At 30.5% G+C, this 15719-nt stretch overlaps 1 protein-coding gene and 1 non-coding gene across 3 annotated transcripts in view; one reads left to right on the top strand and one right to left on the bottom strand.

Moving 5' to 3' along the window:
- The window catches only part of LOC126773606 (calmodulin-A-like), a 61320-nt gene that overhangs the window by 39404 nt on the left and 6197 nt on the right, over positions 1–15719 (top strand). Inside the window, exons 1-3 of one of the 2 annotated variants that reach the window (XM_050494585.1) lie at positions 5340–5721; positions 6270–6303; positions 7651–7752. In XM_050494585.1, coding sequence (XP_050350542.1) covers positions 5632–5721; positions 6270–6303; positions 7651–7752 — 226 coding nt within the window. In that variant the 5' untranslated portion in view covers positions 5340–5631. Of the gene's footprint in view, positions 1–5339; positions 5722–6269; positions 6304–7650; positions 7753–15719 lie in introns of those variants that run through there. The other variant, XM_050494586.1, reaches the window with a different exon arrangement.
- Positions 9263–9336, bottom strand: Trnat-agu (transfer RNA threonine (anticodon AGU)). Its single transcript has one exon. It is a non-coding gene; the product is annotated as a tRNA-Thr (tRNA).

Raw genomic sequence — 15719 nt, 5'->3', positions numbered from 1 at the left:
CGCCAACATTATATATGGACTTTATTATGTCCTGTGCAGTTTTTATCTCCTATGAAATATTAAATAATAGGCTTTATGGCCGAAATCTACAAGTTCGCGATCTAATCGCTGAAATTAGTTAAAGCGCTTCGTATCTAAGTTAAATATATAAATAAATATCTTTATTTTAATGATCACACATCAAAAAGCTATTTGATTTTTATTACATCTGTTTATCTAATCACATAGATATCACCTAATTCATGAGGTCATAGATTATACTAAATGCTGTCGTAAAACGATATTTAAGATTGAAGACACTCTTAATATTATTATTGTGATTTGATTACAAAACTAACGAACTATAACCAAATATTAATTGATATATATATATATATATATATATATATATATATATATATATATCAATTAATATCTATTTATTGTAGGTATAATTCATTAGATTACTTTTCGATTATTTTTAGTGAAATCAACATTCCGAATCAGTGGTAATTTTGAGTTAATTTTAAATATATCATATAATATATTTGTTGGCCGTCGTCGCGTTTGGACTCTACTACCACTTACCATCAGGTGGAGTAGAGTCATTTGCCATCACGGACATATAAAAAAAAAAAAAAAAGAATTAGTGGTTAAAACGCGTGAATCTTAACCGATGATCGTGAGTTCAAACCCGGGCAAGCATGACTAAATTTTCATGTGCTTAATTTGTGTTTATAATTCATCTCGTGTTTGACGGTGAAGGAAAACATCGTGAGTAGATCTTTGTGCAAGCTCGTCTGGGTCCACCAACTCATTAGATGTTCGATATTCTACCGCAAAACGGCAGTACTTGGCTTGTTGTGTTCCGGTTTGAAGGGTGATTGAGCCAGTGTAAGGCACAAGGGACAAAACTTTACACTTACCATCAGGTGGCCCATATGCTCGTCCGCCTTCCTATTCTATAAAAATAAAGGCTGACTAGAGCGGCGTGACAGCAAACGGTATGATACTCTCTTATAAAGAAGTCAAAATTTGTATACATAATTAAAGATCAAATTTTAATTATAAACGTCGCAACGGGCTACACCAGAAAGCGACAATACTTAAAATTTCTAATTTCATTTACAAAGTCGTTTAACATAAAGTAAGCGTTCGTTTCATCTTACGCCACTTTGAAAAACGGGCCATCAGGTCCTGGAATAGATTTACGATTGGCGGAATTATTCTGGAAACTTTTTGATGTGCGATGTTCTTTAGATACATTAAAAATCCTATTGCTTTTTCTCTTCATTTTTTTTTTGCTGTAAAAATTATGGTCGCGGGGATTGGTCGCAAGAATGGTGGCAACATTTCCCTTTATAAAGTTTGTGCCGTACTTCGGGTATTGTTTGATTTATTTGTTTTTCAAACTGTCGCTTTCAAACACACTCGTTCCAGTTCCGATCATTCAGAATGAAATGAACGACGTTTACCAATTTATCGACAGCAATTCGTTCAGTTCAGTAGAAACGTTTAATTTTTTTATTTCTTTTCCTACTCTTTATGCTGAAATTCATCAGGTCGACTGCCTCATAAATAGAAAAAAAAATATTTAAAATTAGATTTTATAATTGCTTAAATCAAAAATATATAGAATAAGAATGCCAGAAATGAACATGATAACCTAGTATAAATACTTATGAGTCCTTAGAAATTAATATTATATGAAATGATTAATATAATTCAATATTAAAAATTAAGTTTTATTTGCAATTAAACTAGAATAGTGCGCCGCGTTAACGCGACTATGATTTTACGAGCGTTAAAAGACAAGGCGTAAACACACTCCGGTCTACCGCTTTCATTAATCACATACCTTGTTTTAATTATTTTTCTCGATGAAATTTCACGGCCACTTGAAATTCAAAAATGATGATGATATAGTTGATTAAAAACAAAGACGTCATAACTGGATGAAAAGATGGTACTTTTATTAAATTTAAAATGAAAAAAAAAGCAAATAAAATGTATTAATTACTCATGATAGCAATGGTGAAAAATTAATACGCTATTCTGTAACAGCCTGTGAATGTCCCACTGCTGGACTAAAGGCCTCCTCTTCTCTTATTGAGGAGAAGGTTAGGAGCTTATTCCACTACGCTGCTCCAATGCGGGTTGGTGGAATACACATGTGGCAGAATTTCAGTGAAATTAGACACATGCAGGTTTCCTCACGATGTTTTCCTTCACCGTAAAGCACGAGATGAATTATAATCACTGGATAATATGCTATTCAGTAATTTAATAATAAACATAAGTCTCAAAACATCACCTCCTTGTTTTAAAGTTGTTCGAAAGTTTTTAATGTGAAATATTTTTTGGTGCGCCTTGAGAGTAAGACTCCCTTGCGTGTGCTTGGCGCGTATATACCATAATTAACTTATACACTCACATATGACGGGGTAGGTGTTTGGCAATCCATGTGTCAAGTGAGGGTATGAGCTATCTCTGCAAATTTCATCCAAATTCCTTCAGTATATTTTGCGTGAAATAGTAACAAAGATCCATCTTCACAAAATTATGCGTTTTTAATGTTAGTAGGATTAGAAAAATATATTAATTTTACTAACGAAACCATATATAATTATATACATATATTTTATTTATTATTTTTCTTTAATTATAAATTATTTTAACAAGAATCAATTTCGATTTTACACGTTTACCAGGCGTCCCATGACGGCCGTATTTGTTTATATTTAAAAGCCATATTGTTGTGATAATGGTCACACCACCCGGTGATAGTACGTTTTAAGCACTGCAAGATATATCACTCAATTGTCAAAGCAGCCAAACAATAATTTATAGGATATTTTTTCTTCGTGCCTGTAATTAAAACAACGGACTAACCATTAAAATTTGAATATTTTATTGCCCTCTACAATATTAATAATTCAATTAAAAATTAGTTTGGAATAATATTGGGTTTTGCTTGTGCAAGTTAAAATTATTTGCTGTTCTCAGTTTTTTTTTTTAAAAAAGATAATATTTAGATAACTAATCAGACTAATGAGTGATTTTACTTTGATGTCCAACTATCTCTGTTCCGTCAGAACTTAGCCAATAATATACTTTGTCTTAGTATTGAATTATTGTATCTACATGTACAGCACAAAGTTGTGAGATGCTGTCTGTGATTGAAAACATAAAATTTAATACTTATTTTAAACCTATCTTACCGCCCAATGTTTCTCTAACTTTTTATATATTTATTTATAATATAAAAGTGTACTTGAAACATTACACTAATATTTAGTAAACTCGAAAATAATTAATTGCTGTTTGATAGTATTAAAAAAAAAAAAACATGTGCTGCCATCTATTTTTTAACATGAAAACTAAAGTAGTAAGTACGTCTTGTTTAAAGTAGATGTCATTGGTTGTTCGTATTAGTATATGCCATTTATGAGTTCACATAACTTATAATTAAGAATTTAGTTGAAGTTTTCGTTATTTAAATTTCGAAATTGATATTTATAGTAAAAAGCTATTTTATTTATTACATATTATAGATATTTACGATTTAATTATATTAATTCATAGTGGCTTTAAAACATGTTTTTATGAGTCAAGAAAAATATATAGGTATACTTACATATAATATTATTGTAAATAGGTTACTTAGTTACTGGTGGTAGGGCTTTGTTCAAGCCGCAAAACAGCAGTACTTGGAATTGTTGTGTTCCGGTTAGAAGGGCGAGTGAGCCAGTGTAGTTACAGGCACAAGGGAAATAACATCTTAGTTCCCAAGATTGGTGGCGCATTGGCGATGTAAGCGGTGGCTAACATTTCTTACAATGCCAATGTCTATGGACGTTGGTGAACACTTACCATCAGATGGCTCATTTGCTCGTTCCTTAGCTATAATATATATAGCTTCAAATATTTGAATTATAATTAATGTTTGAATATATATATATATAAATTATAAATATAATAAATAAATTAAATATATTATTAATAATATATATATATAAATTCAAACATTCATTCAAATATATATATATATATATATATTTATTTATACTATACACATTAATAATATTATAATTCTATTTTTTCTTTTAATACATTCACAGGCTCCGTACAAAAAATTTGAAAAACCCATGTCTAATTTTTATATTTAAATATTTGGTACGTTTTTCCAATAGAAAAGTGCAAATTTATAAGAAAAACTTTCCGGAGAACAATTAATATTTGTATACGACTCGATATGGACTTGACTTGTGAGTTATGACTTTTAACTTAAGACTATTTGTGGTTACTGAACTTTTCAATTTAAAAATTCATAATTGTTTTTTTTTTTGAATAGCTTTTGTTTTTTATCTATCTACAAAAGTTTTTAAAGTTTATCGGCGAAGGTTAGACTACCTTAAATAATAATAGTTACTATTTTTTGTATGTATTTTTGGAAGAAAAATAAATGCCAAGTCACAATTTACAGACTGCAGGGATACAATGGATATTGGAGAAAAGCGATGTGCGATGCTCAGAGTCTGTCACCAATAATTTTTGAAACAGTTGAAGATATTTCATTCATGTTCATTTTCATCGTAATAATTTATCATTTGTGTTCTTTCAATGAAAAATATACATATCAATGTGTGCCGTGCGTTTTTTGGCATACGAACATAACAGTTTTTACCCACAAGTCCACCGAAATAAACTATACGTAAGACTCTTTCGGAGTCGTGGACGATTCCATTACGAGTCTTATTTAATTGGAGTCTACCTAATTCTTAATATTATTTTGGATCATAAATATTTTTTACAATATTACCGTTATAATGAGTTGTCTCAAAATTAAAAAAAAAATTACAGCTGTTATTTTAATGATCGGATCATCAAAAATGAAAACGATTAATTTGGAATAATAATGCGTTTCGAGACATTGAAGTATCCATAATTTTCCCGCCAAAAGTGACTCGTTCCAAATCATTCTCGCTGTGCCAAGATCACGTAAATATTCATTTGATCCACAATGACCGCATTTTTTACGTAATTGTTTTATTAATATAATATTTAAATAAAACATATTATTTTTTGTATATAATGATAATATCGATGACATGCTCTCAATTAAAGATTCAATTTTAAATACACTTTTATTATTTCCTAATAAGTATAACATTTGCTGTAATTTTAGTAAAATAGGTTTTAAATTCTAAACAATAAACTAAACTAATCGATGTTTTTCACGCGAAAACTAAACAAACTCGCGCAAAACAAAATGTCGAATGTTGGCACCATTATAGATATTCATTTGCTATAGCGCAAAAATTCAATTTAAATATAGAGTCTACATATACCCAGCTGTCATTGTCGCCGCGCGTGTCAAGCGACCTTTATTGCTATTCGATTTAAAAAATAAAAATGTCAACAGCAATTTAAAAAAAAAGTATCACGTAAAAAGTATTGAAATGTTGAATTTTACGCGAACCGAGCGGCATTGAATTCGAAGCTCGCGTTCCATTTTTGAGTGTGGTGCATTTTTTTTTTATTCAAGAAATTTGACGAAGCGTTTTGTGCCAGTATTGGAAAAGTTCGACGATAAAAGTTGAGCTGATGTAAATTGTTCGTGAGGACATGCTGTTTTAATTTGTTTAAAAAATGGCGGGAACTGCGATGGACGATATTTACAATAAGGAATACCGAAGAATACGTAGATTCACCAGTGATCTAACTACTCGACAGTTTTCTGTTAGTTTTAACAATTTAAAAGTTAAGATAAATAATTAAAATAACAAATGGTCAGCTTATATACCTAAATTGTTACCAAGTTATTAGATGCGTAACATAACTTTTTAATAAGTATACATAGGGCTGGTTTATTGTTATTTTTTCTAAATTGCTTATCAAAGTTTAATTATAGTAATGTCATGATAAATTATTTCGTTCATTTTAAAATTAAAAAGCTATGTACATTTACAATATACATATAACTATCATGGTCCACGATTCCGTTATGTTTATGAGTTTATGTGACAGATTCTACTATACACTAGAAAACTTATTTCCAAATAAAAAAATATGATAAAGTAATATTTAATCAGGTAAACTATTATCACAAGGAATTTCATCAAAACTAATCCTTCAATTAATTAATAGAGATCAATACGATCAAGCTTTCAAAATATTATAACGAACAGACTCAGTTACCTACTAGTTATATTATTATATTATATAGACTTATACATTATTATCATTAAGAAGGTTAAGTATTTAATAAGTTTTTTTTTTTATTTCAGTCAGAATATGGCCTTACAGAAGAACAAGTTGCAGGTATGTAACTTTGAACTAAATACTTGTTTTATGTAATAAATAAATTTTTACGTGTGGCAAAGAAATCTTTATAAGCCGCAAGTCTCAGTATTATAATATCAAACACATAATACATTATAAAACCACCTCAATGCGCACAACGCATTACCTACTCGTGACAAATATGATACTCATAATTTTTTTTATTTAATTTACCAAGGCAAAAGATCAAAGAGCCACTTTATAGTAAGTAGTCAGTGATCCTTTGCTCATAGTCACCGACATAATAAAATATAAACCACTTCGTACACCGTCTATGAACTGCCAAACTCGTGTTATGAGATCTTCTGTCCGTTGTTTCTGAAATTAAACTGGCTGAATTTAAATTTAAACCAGAACACAAATACGTATTATTGCTGGTGGTACGAAAAACTGGTTTGTGAAGATACATGTGACGCTTAAAACAATAAAACAAAATTGAATACAAAACCAATTTACTAATAATAATAATAGCAATTGCTTAAATATATTAATTTGAAATTTGTCACGTCAAAATACCATCACCAGCATCTCTAATTAAATAATGTAATGTCTAACTAACTTATAGGAACATCAAGTGCTTTGGCACGATCTCTGAGTAATAAATACGAGTTTTCAAATTTTCAAACACATACATCCCAAGCAATGATTTTCCGTAACACATAAAATATATATGACAACAAAGGAGTTTTTACAATATCAAGGGCAAAAATCTAGATTAATCCTTAAACCCTTTCTTATGTTTCGAGGAAACAAATATGCCATTTAAATATCTATTTTGTCAATAAAAGAAGGCAGAAGTTCCAATAGTGTGAAGTGGTCAGCACCTTCTGATAGAAATATAAACGGTTCCTTACACCGTCAACGCCACCAATCAACCATGGGAATCATGTCATGTATTGTGCTTGTACACTGACTTACTTTTCAATCCAGAAATATCATTCATCACATTTATCACTTATTAGGTTGCTAAACAATATAATTTGTGATACCTCGTTGGCTTTACACAAAGCCCGACCACCAAGTTAAGTCATCTCTGCTCATTGATATTGTATCATTAATTTATCTTAATTTTATTTATTTAGACTTGGTATATATTTATTTTTCTCTTCCTATCTCTGGTCATATCTTCAGATACTCACAAATACGCACTTGCATTGCTTTCGTTCTAATTGTTGATACGAATTTTTTATACACCAGAATACACACATACCAAGTACTTCTTTATTGTTATGAGGACCTGCTGATACTACTACACATGTCAAGCGTATATGCAGCGCTCACGATCATTACTACTTATTGGTCAATAATAAAATAATATTGTTCCAGAATTCAAGGAAGCTTTCATGCTGTTCGATAAAGATGAAGATGGCACTATCACGATGGCCGAGCTGGGAGTGGTGATGAGATCGCTGGGACAGAGACCGTCAGGTAATTCATTTATTTTCAATAACAAGTGATTTATAAAATTTGAGTGATAGCATTTGCTAACACCTGATTGGTGAGTTACAAAATTAGATATTAATAAGATACCTGATTGGTTTATAAACTCAAAAATCAACGTAAAGCATCAATACTTTCGATTCTACAGCACACGGTAAGAATTTCTGCTATTTTAATAAGAACAATGGAACAATAAACAATTGGACCTCCTTCGTAAACATTACGTACATTTTTTATCTTTTTAATTGTTTGTATTCTTATATCTTTAATCGTAATTTAATTGAATATAACAATATTACTAAATGTTTAATATTTGCACAGCGATAAATGGGCAGAATATATCAGTATACTATTAATAATATCTTGCCATTTCTTATCTATATCATATTCTGACACATAAAGGAATTACTATTACTATTTACTTCGTGACATATTTCTGTCGAAGATTTTTTTTTATATAATAGGTAGGTGGACGAGCATATGGGCCACCTGGTGATAAGTGGTTACCAACGCCCATTATTTGCATTGTAAGTTAATATTGGCATTGTAAGAAATCTTACATAGACTGTATCTTTACTTTCCATCTGGTGTGATAACAGTCAAGCGCTAGCCTATATTTAAAACAATAATAATAATAAGATGTTGTATCCCTTGTGCCTTTAATTACACTGGTTCACTCACCCATCAAATTGCTGTTTTGCGGTAGAATATCTGATGAGTGGGTGGTATCTACCCAGACGAGCTTGCACAAGGCCCTACCACCAGTAAGCAGCAAATATTATTCATTTATATCAATCCCTAATAATTTAAACATTTATATTTTCAAAATTTCATTCATCTGCAAATACATGTCAGCTACTACGAAGTAATTAGACTGTCAGCCAAAAATAACAAGAGTATAAATATAAATACCAATTACTTGTTATTGTGTCTTATTCATTTGTTTCTGTATATTTCTGTACAGACACACGAAGGTGACACGAATCGTGTACATCGGCGTAATCTCATCCAAAACAAATGCCTATAAAGTTTAATGCTTACTTTAAAACTTTAACGGGATTAGTTGAGCACTGATTTCTCTCTTTCTGTCATTATTGATTTGGCATTTGAAAAAAGAAGACAGCATTGTTTAACACATCATAAATGGTTCTTTTATTTAATATAAACATTAAATTATTTCTTGAATAAATGATATGTGTCGAAAAAAAAAAATGATACTATGTATTTAAAAGTTTTAAGTATTTTTTTTCTCTAAATTAGGCTTAATAAAATTGACCCAATCAATATATACCCAGGATTTAACCTAATGGGTATGAAAGTATTTATATAGCTATCGACTATAAATTTATTTATGCGGTAAATTTTTCATTAGATCAGTCATATCAGTTTAATAATTCCTAAGAAGCGTTGACTGTATTAATTTTATTTTGTTATATTGTTTTATGAAATTAATTTATTTTCTATTATATTATATAAAAATAAAAAGGAATCACTATCAAGGCCCCGGCGAGATTCGAACTCACGATCTCCTGTTTACTAGACAGGCGCTTTAACCAACTAAGCCACGGCGCCGCTGGACAGATGCGTCAAATTTCTGTATCGTTCCTATTGAAAGCCATTAATATTAATAAATAATCAATGTATACATTTGCATATCACTCCGTGTAATATAGAGCAAAACCTTTGGATATTACATAATTTTAATGTATCCAAGAAGACAGAATGTTGCTTGAAAATGTTTTAGATTAAATATTTAATATAACAATATATATTATCATAGCGGTTTGCCGTGAATCCGTTCGCAATAAATGTATTTTCATATAAATATCTTCAATTATACAACTTTGCCTCTTTCAAGCTCTCAAGCTATCTATATGCAAAATTTTATTACAGTCATTTTGGTTGTTTACTCCCTATAACAGACAAAATTACTTGCGCAGTTCTAATAGTGGTAAATAACTAAAAGCGCAATAAAGAAAGGCCCCATTAATACCCTAACATCTCTAAACATAAAAAAAATGCTTTTCTACTCAGTACATAGACTATAAAATAATATAAGCAATAGCAGTTTAATTTGTAGTCTTATAACTAGGTGGATCTCGCAGCTTTTGTATAGTAAGAAATGAATTATAAGCTAGATTAATGACACCATCAAAATATTTGATGATATCGGATATTGTAAGGAAAACAAAACCTCCATTAAAATTATCGAATTATTAGTTAAACAACGCTGTGTTAAAAGAAGAAGTTCTTTCGAATGTCAAATCAATAATGGCAGAAAGAGCTAAAGCAGTGTTTAAATAAAAAGCCGATAAATGACGTTTATTAGGAAAGCCGTTATTTTCTTGCCTATTATTTTCAGTAGAATCAACGTTACAAATTACAATGACAAATTGTTACTATGCAATAATTAAGTTTGGCTATAATTTCAATTGCCGATCATCTGTTATGAATGTAAATGTTTGATATTTTCTCAATTTATTTTAATAAAACGTGACAAAACCTCAAATCTATTTTACTTTTAATAGTTCTGGCTATTGAAATATCGTAACAGGAATACAAGAACCTACTAAATCATTGTGATTCGCTGATAAATTACTTGTGTAAATATTCAACTGTGCCACGAAATGCCTCACATTAGCCCGTGACTAATTTATAATTAGCATAATTAACTATATTTATTCTTCTATAAATAATCAAACAAATATAATTTGATTTGATTAATATTTGTTGTGGCATGTCATATACTACATTCGTATCCGGATGTTTCTGCCAGACGTTATATAAAATAGTTGGCGATCATCACTGTTTGTCATTTAATTATATTACATAATATATTTATAATATTTATTAAGTGTGTGTACTATCATATGAAATGGTTGAAATTGCTATGTTATTTATTACATTAATATCATTGGCAACATTATATTATGAATGGAGAAACACCGTTCTTATCGATGGTCGTTAAAATCGGGTCGAATGGTCATCCGTATAGCAAACTGTTTTTAAATAATAATTAAATAACTTAGTATATGAATAAACCACTCATAGTGGATTATCACAATATTAAAATGAAAGCTGATTCGCGGAACCGATTAGGTATCGTCGATCACACTCTAACAATCGACTTCCATAATCTACTCTTTACAATCTCGATCCCTACTGAAGACTTTGCACAAATCTACTATTCTGATTAACCACATATCGTTATTCGTTAAGACAATTTTTATACGAGAACTCATCTGAACACATTTGTATATGAATTTAGATTGTTATGCTGCCTGGTTATTAAAACAGAGTCATTTAAATAACAAACAAAATTGTGTTTTAAATTGTGTATCAAAAGAAAAACATCGTGAGGAAACCTGCATGTGTCTAATATCATTGAAATTATGCCACATCTGTAACCTACCAACCCGCACCAATGTGGGTTCCAATAAGCTCCAAACCTTCTCCTCAAAAGGAAAAGAAGGCCTTAGCCCAGCAGTGGGACATTAACAGGCTGTTACTGTTACATTTAAATAACGTTAATACGAATTCATACATAAGCTACACCAAAAGCACCGACAACACGTCTGTGGAGATACAGTTATGTATTTAGTTAGAATTTTAGAATATGTGGATCGTAACTAAAGATGCAGATCAAATCGAAGCATACACCGCTCATGTAACACTGAGGTCTCATGTTTTGTTCGTGTCTATTATTCAACTAGTTCTCGATGGTAAAAATTTCATAACAATTCGTTGAATAGTATTAGGACATTACATTAAAATATTAATAATTATTATGTTTTTATATTATTTTTATGTTGTGTTCAATTATTAATTGATTATTTCATTTAATTATAATATCGTTCCAGGTGTCTATTGTAGTATAACATAGTTTCTACTTATCATCATTAAACGATTCAAAATTTGTAACCGAATGATCTCATATCGTATGTGTCATCTCTTTTATACGAGACATTGGCAGAATATTTTGCGCTCAAATAGCGTACACGCCAGATTGGACAAAAAAAAATTGTAATTTTTGTCATACCGCAATTTTGAAAATTAGTTTTTTAAGCTGAATTATAAATACACGAGAAGTCCAAAATGAGTAATTTTGTAAATTACGTGAAGGAATAAAAATGCTTTGGAAGGTTTTGAATTTTCAAGCTTCTTAAGTAGATTTGACGTCCGTCTTATTTTTTCTAATTTCATCGTAATTGGAATGGCGTCTCGGAATTGAATAGGCGTTGCTTTTTCCGTCTTCATTTTATTTTTGATCCTCGTTAAATTAAAAAACATCAGAAATAGTGGAAGTTTTTTCGAAAAACGTAAATACATTGATAAGATTTCAAATGTAAATGAGAAGTGTGTCAAATTTTGATTATTATGACTTCTATATATATTTATTAAATTTGTACTTTCTTAAGTATAACTTTTAACGATATTTAACTATAAGAAATGAACCAGTTTTCTTAGTTAGCCTCAATTTTGGTATATCTATTTTTGTCATATTGTCTACAATAATATTAAGTTTTTTGTTTTACTTTTGATGTTTTTGAGTAATAATTATAAATGTTTGCTGGCCTTATAAATTACTTGCAAAAACACAGATTTGTAACAGCTTAATATGTATATTTAATATGTATTCTACGCGAAAACAATTATTTCATAATATAATCGTAACATACTATTAGGATTATCCAGTTACATAAAACATCAACAATATATTATATTGCATAAAATTAGATGATTTTTGTTACCTTCAATTGTATGACAATTTTCGATGTTCACGTATTAAATAATTATGAAAAAAGGGTACAATGCACCAAGAAATTTGATTGAATTAATATAAATAGTAAAATCAGCCGTTTCTGACACAGCGCTGGGTCTCCTCTAATTTCACCATAGTCTAGTGAGTTTTGTTGACTGGAGTTTGACTGGAAATACCAACACCTTATTTTCACAAGTATTGCAAATTCTCTAGAAATAACATACATCTTCAAAATAAAACTCAGTTCGGCTTAAATATTTCAACATAGTATATCGTAATAATGTCACATTGCAGTAATAATTTATTCAGCATCTTATTCTATCTTAGATACTGAAATGTTCGTGTTATGAGCGTTGGAAGTAATATTGACGATGAATTTACACCTGTGGCTTTTGCGTGTATATTTAAAGGCCGCTAGCCTTAGTGATATATGAACATCACTGAATGTGACAGTTATGTGTTCGTGATTCCCACTCTGAAGGAATAATACTTATGAAAATTTGTTGTATCACAATTTCTTCCATTTGCAAATATGTGTCTACAATAATCATTGTAGCTCTAACTATTTACCTTTTTAATTTAGAATGGTGCCTATTTTTTAATATGTTCAACATGTTCCCTGTGATGTGATTCTACATTCGTCAAGGTCTTTTAAAGCACTTAAAAATTGCTAATTTTTAATGTGTTAAAACCAAGGCCAAAATAAATATTAATAAAGCAGGTGTTTAAGAGCACTTTTGAATTGCATTTAACAAGATCTTAACGTAAGTTACCACCGCTTCAGATGTAGATTCTAATGAGAAGAACTAGTAAGCAACTCGGCAATTACTATTTTCCATCAATTATATATATATTATAATCATATAATTAAATTTAAATTTAACTTGTATCAAATAAAATAATATTTTATTGATTAATAAGTATTACTCGTACCTAAAATTAAATTTAAATATCATGTATGAAATTATATACCGTAACCGTAACAGCCTGTGAATGTCCCACTGCTGGGCTAAAGGCCTCCTCTCCTCTTTTTGAGGAGAAGGTTTGGAGCTTATTCCACCACGCTGCTCCAATGCGGGTTGGTAGAATTCACATGTGGCAGAACTTCAGTGAAATTAGACACATGCAGGTTTCCTCACGATGTTTTCCTTCACCGTAAAGCACGAGATGAATTATAATCACAAATTAAGCACATGAAAATTCAGTGGTGCTTGCCCGGGTTTGAACCCACGATCATCGGTTAAGATTCACGCGTTCTTACCACAGGGCCATCTCGGCTTTATATAATATTTCATTAAATAATGTGCCTTAATTAATGATGATTAATGATGATGTACCGACGATTTAAAAAAGGTGGCAGGTATGGGATGGATGCTGACTGCCCAAAATTGGGATGGTTGGCGTTTTATAGGGGAGGCTTTCGTTCAGCAATGGACGGCAAAAAGTTAAAAAAAAATTGGTTGTGTATCTTCAACCCGTTGTAGGCACTTGTTGTCTTACTGACCAAACTGGTAATTATCCTATATATATTCGTTATGACTATGATATTTTTGCTATCCTCAACATTTTGGTAAACAAGAGAACGCAAGTGCTCTTGGTAGAAATATTTGTTAATGGTATACGATTTCGTAAGAAAAATAAGCCTGATGTCCTACTAGTTGCCCACAAATAGTCTTATTTAACCTTCTATTAAATCTTAGTCATTATTGTCATTAGGGCCATTCCGTATTAACAAACTCTAAATTTACCACACGAAACAGTCTTGAAATGTCAGAAAGCGTTATGTGACTTTGACCATAATAATGATAATATTTCGAGTAAACGCATCAAAATAGTATATCACCATAAGTCGGTTGTCAACATTACATGGGTGAGTAGTGAAGTACTCTTACAGAATAGCAATTATTTACTATTTTAAGTACAGTAACAGACTGTTAAAGTGGGACACCACTGCTGGGCTAAGGCCTCCTCTCCCTTTTTTAAGAAGGTTTGGAGCTTATTCCACCACACTGCTCCAATGCGGGATGGTAGAATACACATGTGGTATAAGTTCAATGAAATTAGACACATGCATTCCTTACGATGTTTTCCTTCACCGTAAAGCACGAGAAGAATTATAAACACAAATTACAAGCACAAGCACATGAAAATTCAGTGGTGCTTGCCCGGGTTAGAACCCACGATCATCGCTTAAGATTCATGCGTTCTAACCATTAGGAAATATTGGGATCAGCTACCTCTAGGGAAGCCAGTACTTGTTACGCTGGTTTAAATTGTCCATTTAATATATTACATAATCAGTCAGATGAGACTCAAGTAGAATTTACCTTAACCGAGGCCAGATTCCGATAATTATTTTATTCGTAGGTTATATTTTTTTAAAGTCTAATTCATGATAATAGAACATCCATCTCCCTATTTTCTACATGAATCGCAATATTTGGACGAACAGCAATGAATAAATGAATACAGCGGTAGACATTTCAATTTGCGGCTCAGGATGAATGGATTTTCATGAATTTTTATCGAGCATTAACCAGCGTAATATGGTCCCTTAAAAATTTTCAGTGTAAAATAAATAGCAATTATTGTAATTGTGTAAATGCTATTTAAAATTAATAATGTTATATGATAGGCGTTGTATAATTAGTTTTATAAATAACAGCAGTAGCGTATTTTATCATCTTTGTACGATTTTTAGCCGACATCATATAGAAGAAGGCAATGTCAATCGTAGCTGATTCGTACCGATACTTAAAGTCACTGTTACGGCTTTATAAATCTTAGAATATTTTCTTCAATGTAATAAAATATATCATTTTAAGAAATTGTAGATGTAGATTTATTACTAATAAAAATTATTTTTATATTAAAACTTATTTGATGTGATTAAAATTTCAAGGCCGTATTTGTTTTTCTCTTGTCACGTATACGACTATAGTTAAATATTTTTTTCTTAATTAATTATATAAAAAATTATAAGAATTATAACTAAAATCAAAAGAGTTCAACTTATGTTGGACGGTTTACAAAAGGTTGATAAAGGCAACAAAACAACATTGCGTAGTAAGCAGTCCCATATAAAATGTATCCTCGAAATGAAATGTCTACCTGTGCGGATCTCCACTTTATTTATGGTCACTGTATTATACCGAGCTCTTATAAAATGCAAGAAAAACCAGACTACACGAAT

This window comes from Nymphalis io, chromosome 15 (genome assembly GCF_905147045.1).
Source record: "Nymphalis io chromosome 15, ilAglIoxx1.1, whole genome shotgun sequence".
Lineage (NCBI taxonomy): Eukaryota > Metazoa > Arthropoda > Insecta > Lepidoptera > Nymphalidae > Nymphalis > Nymphalis io.
Note: the sequence above shows the minus strand (reverse complement) of the source record. Positions and strands in the feature narration are given on the sequence as shown.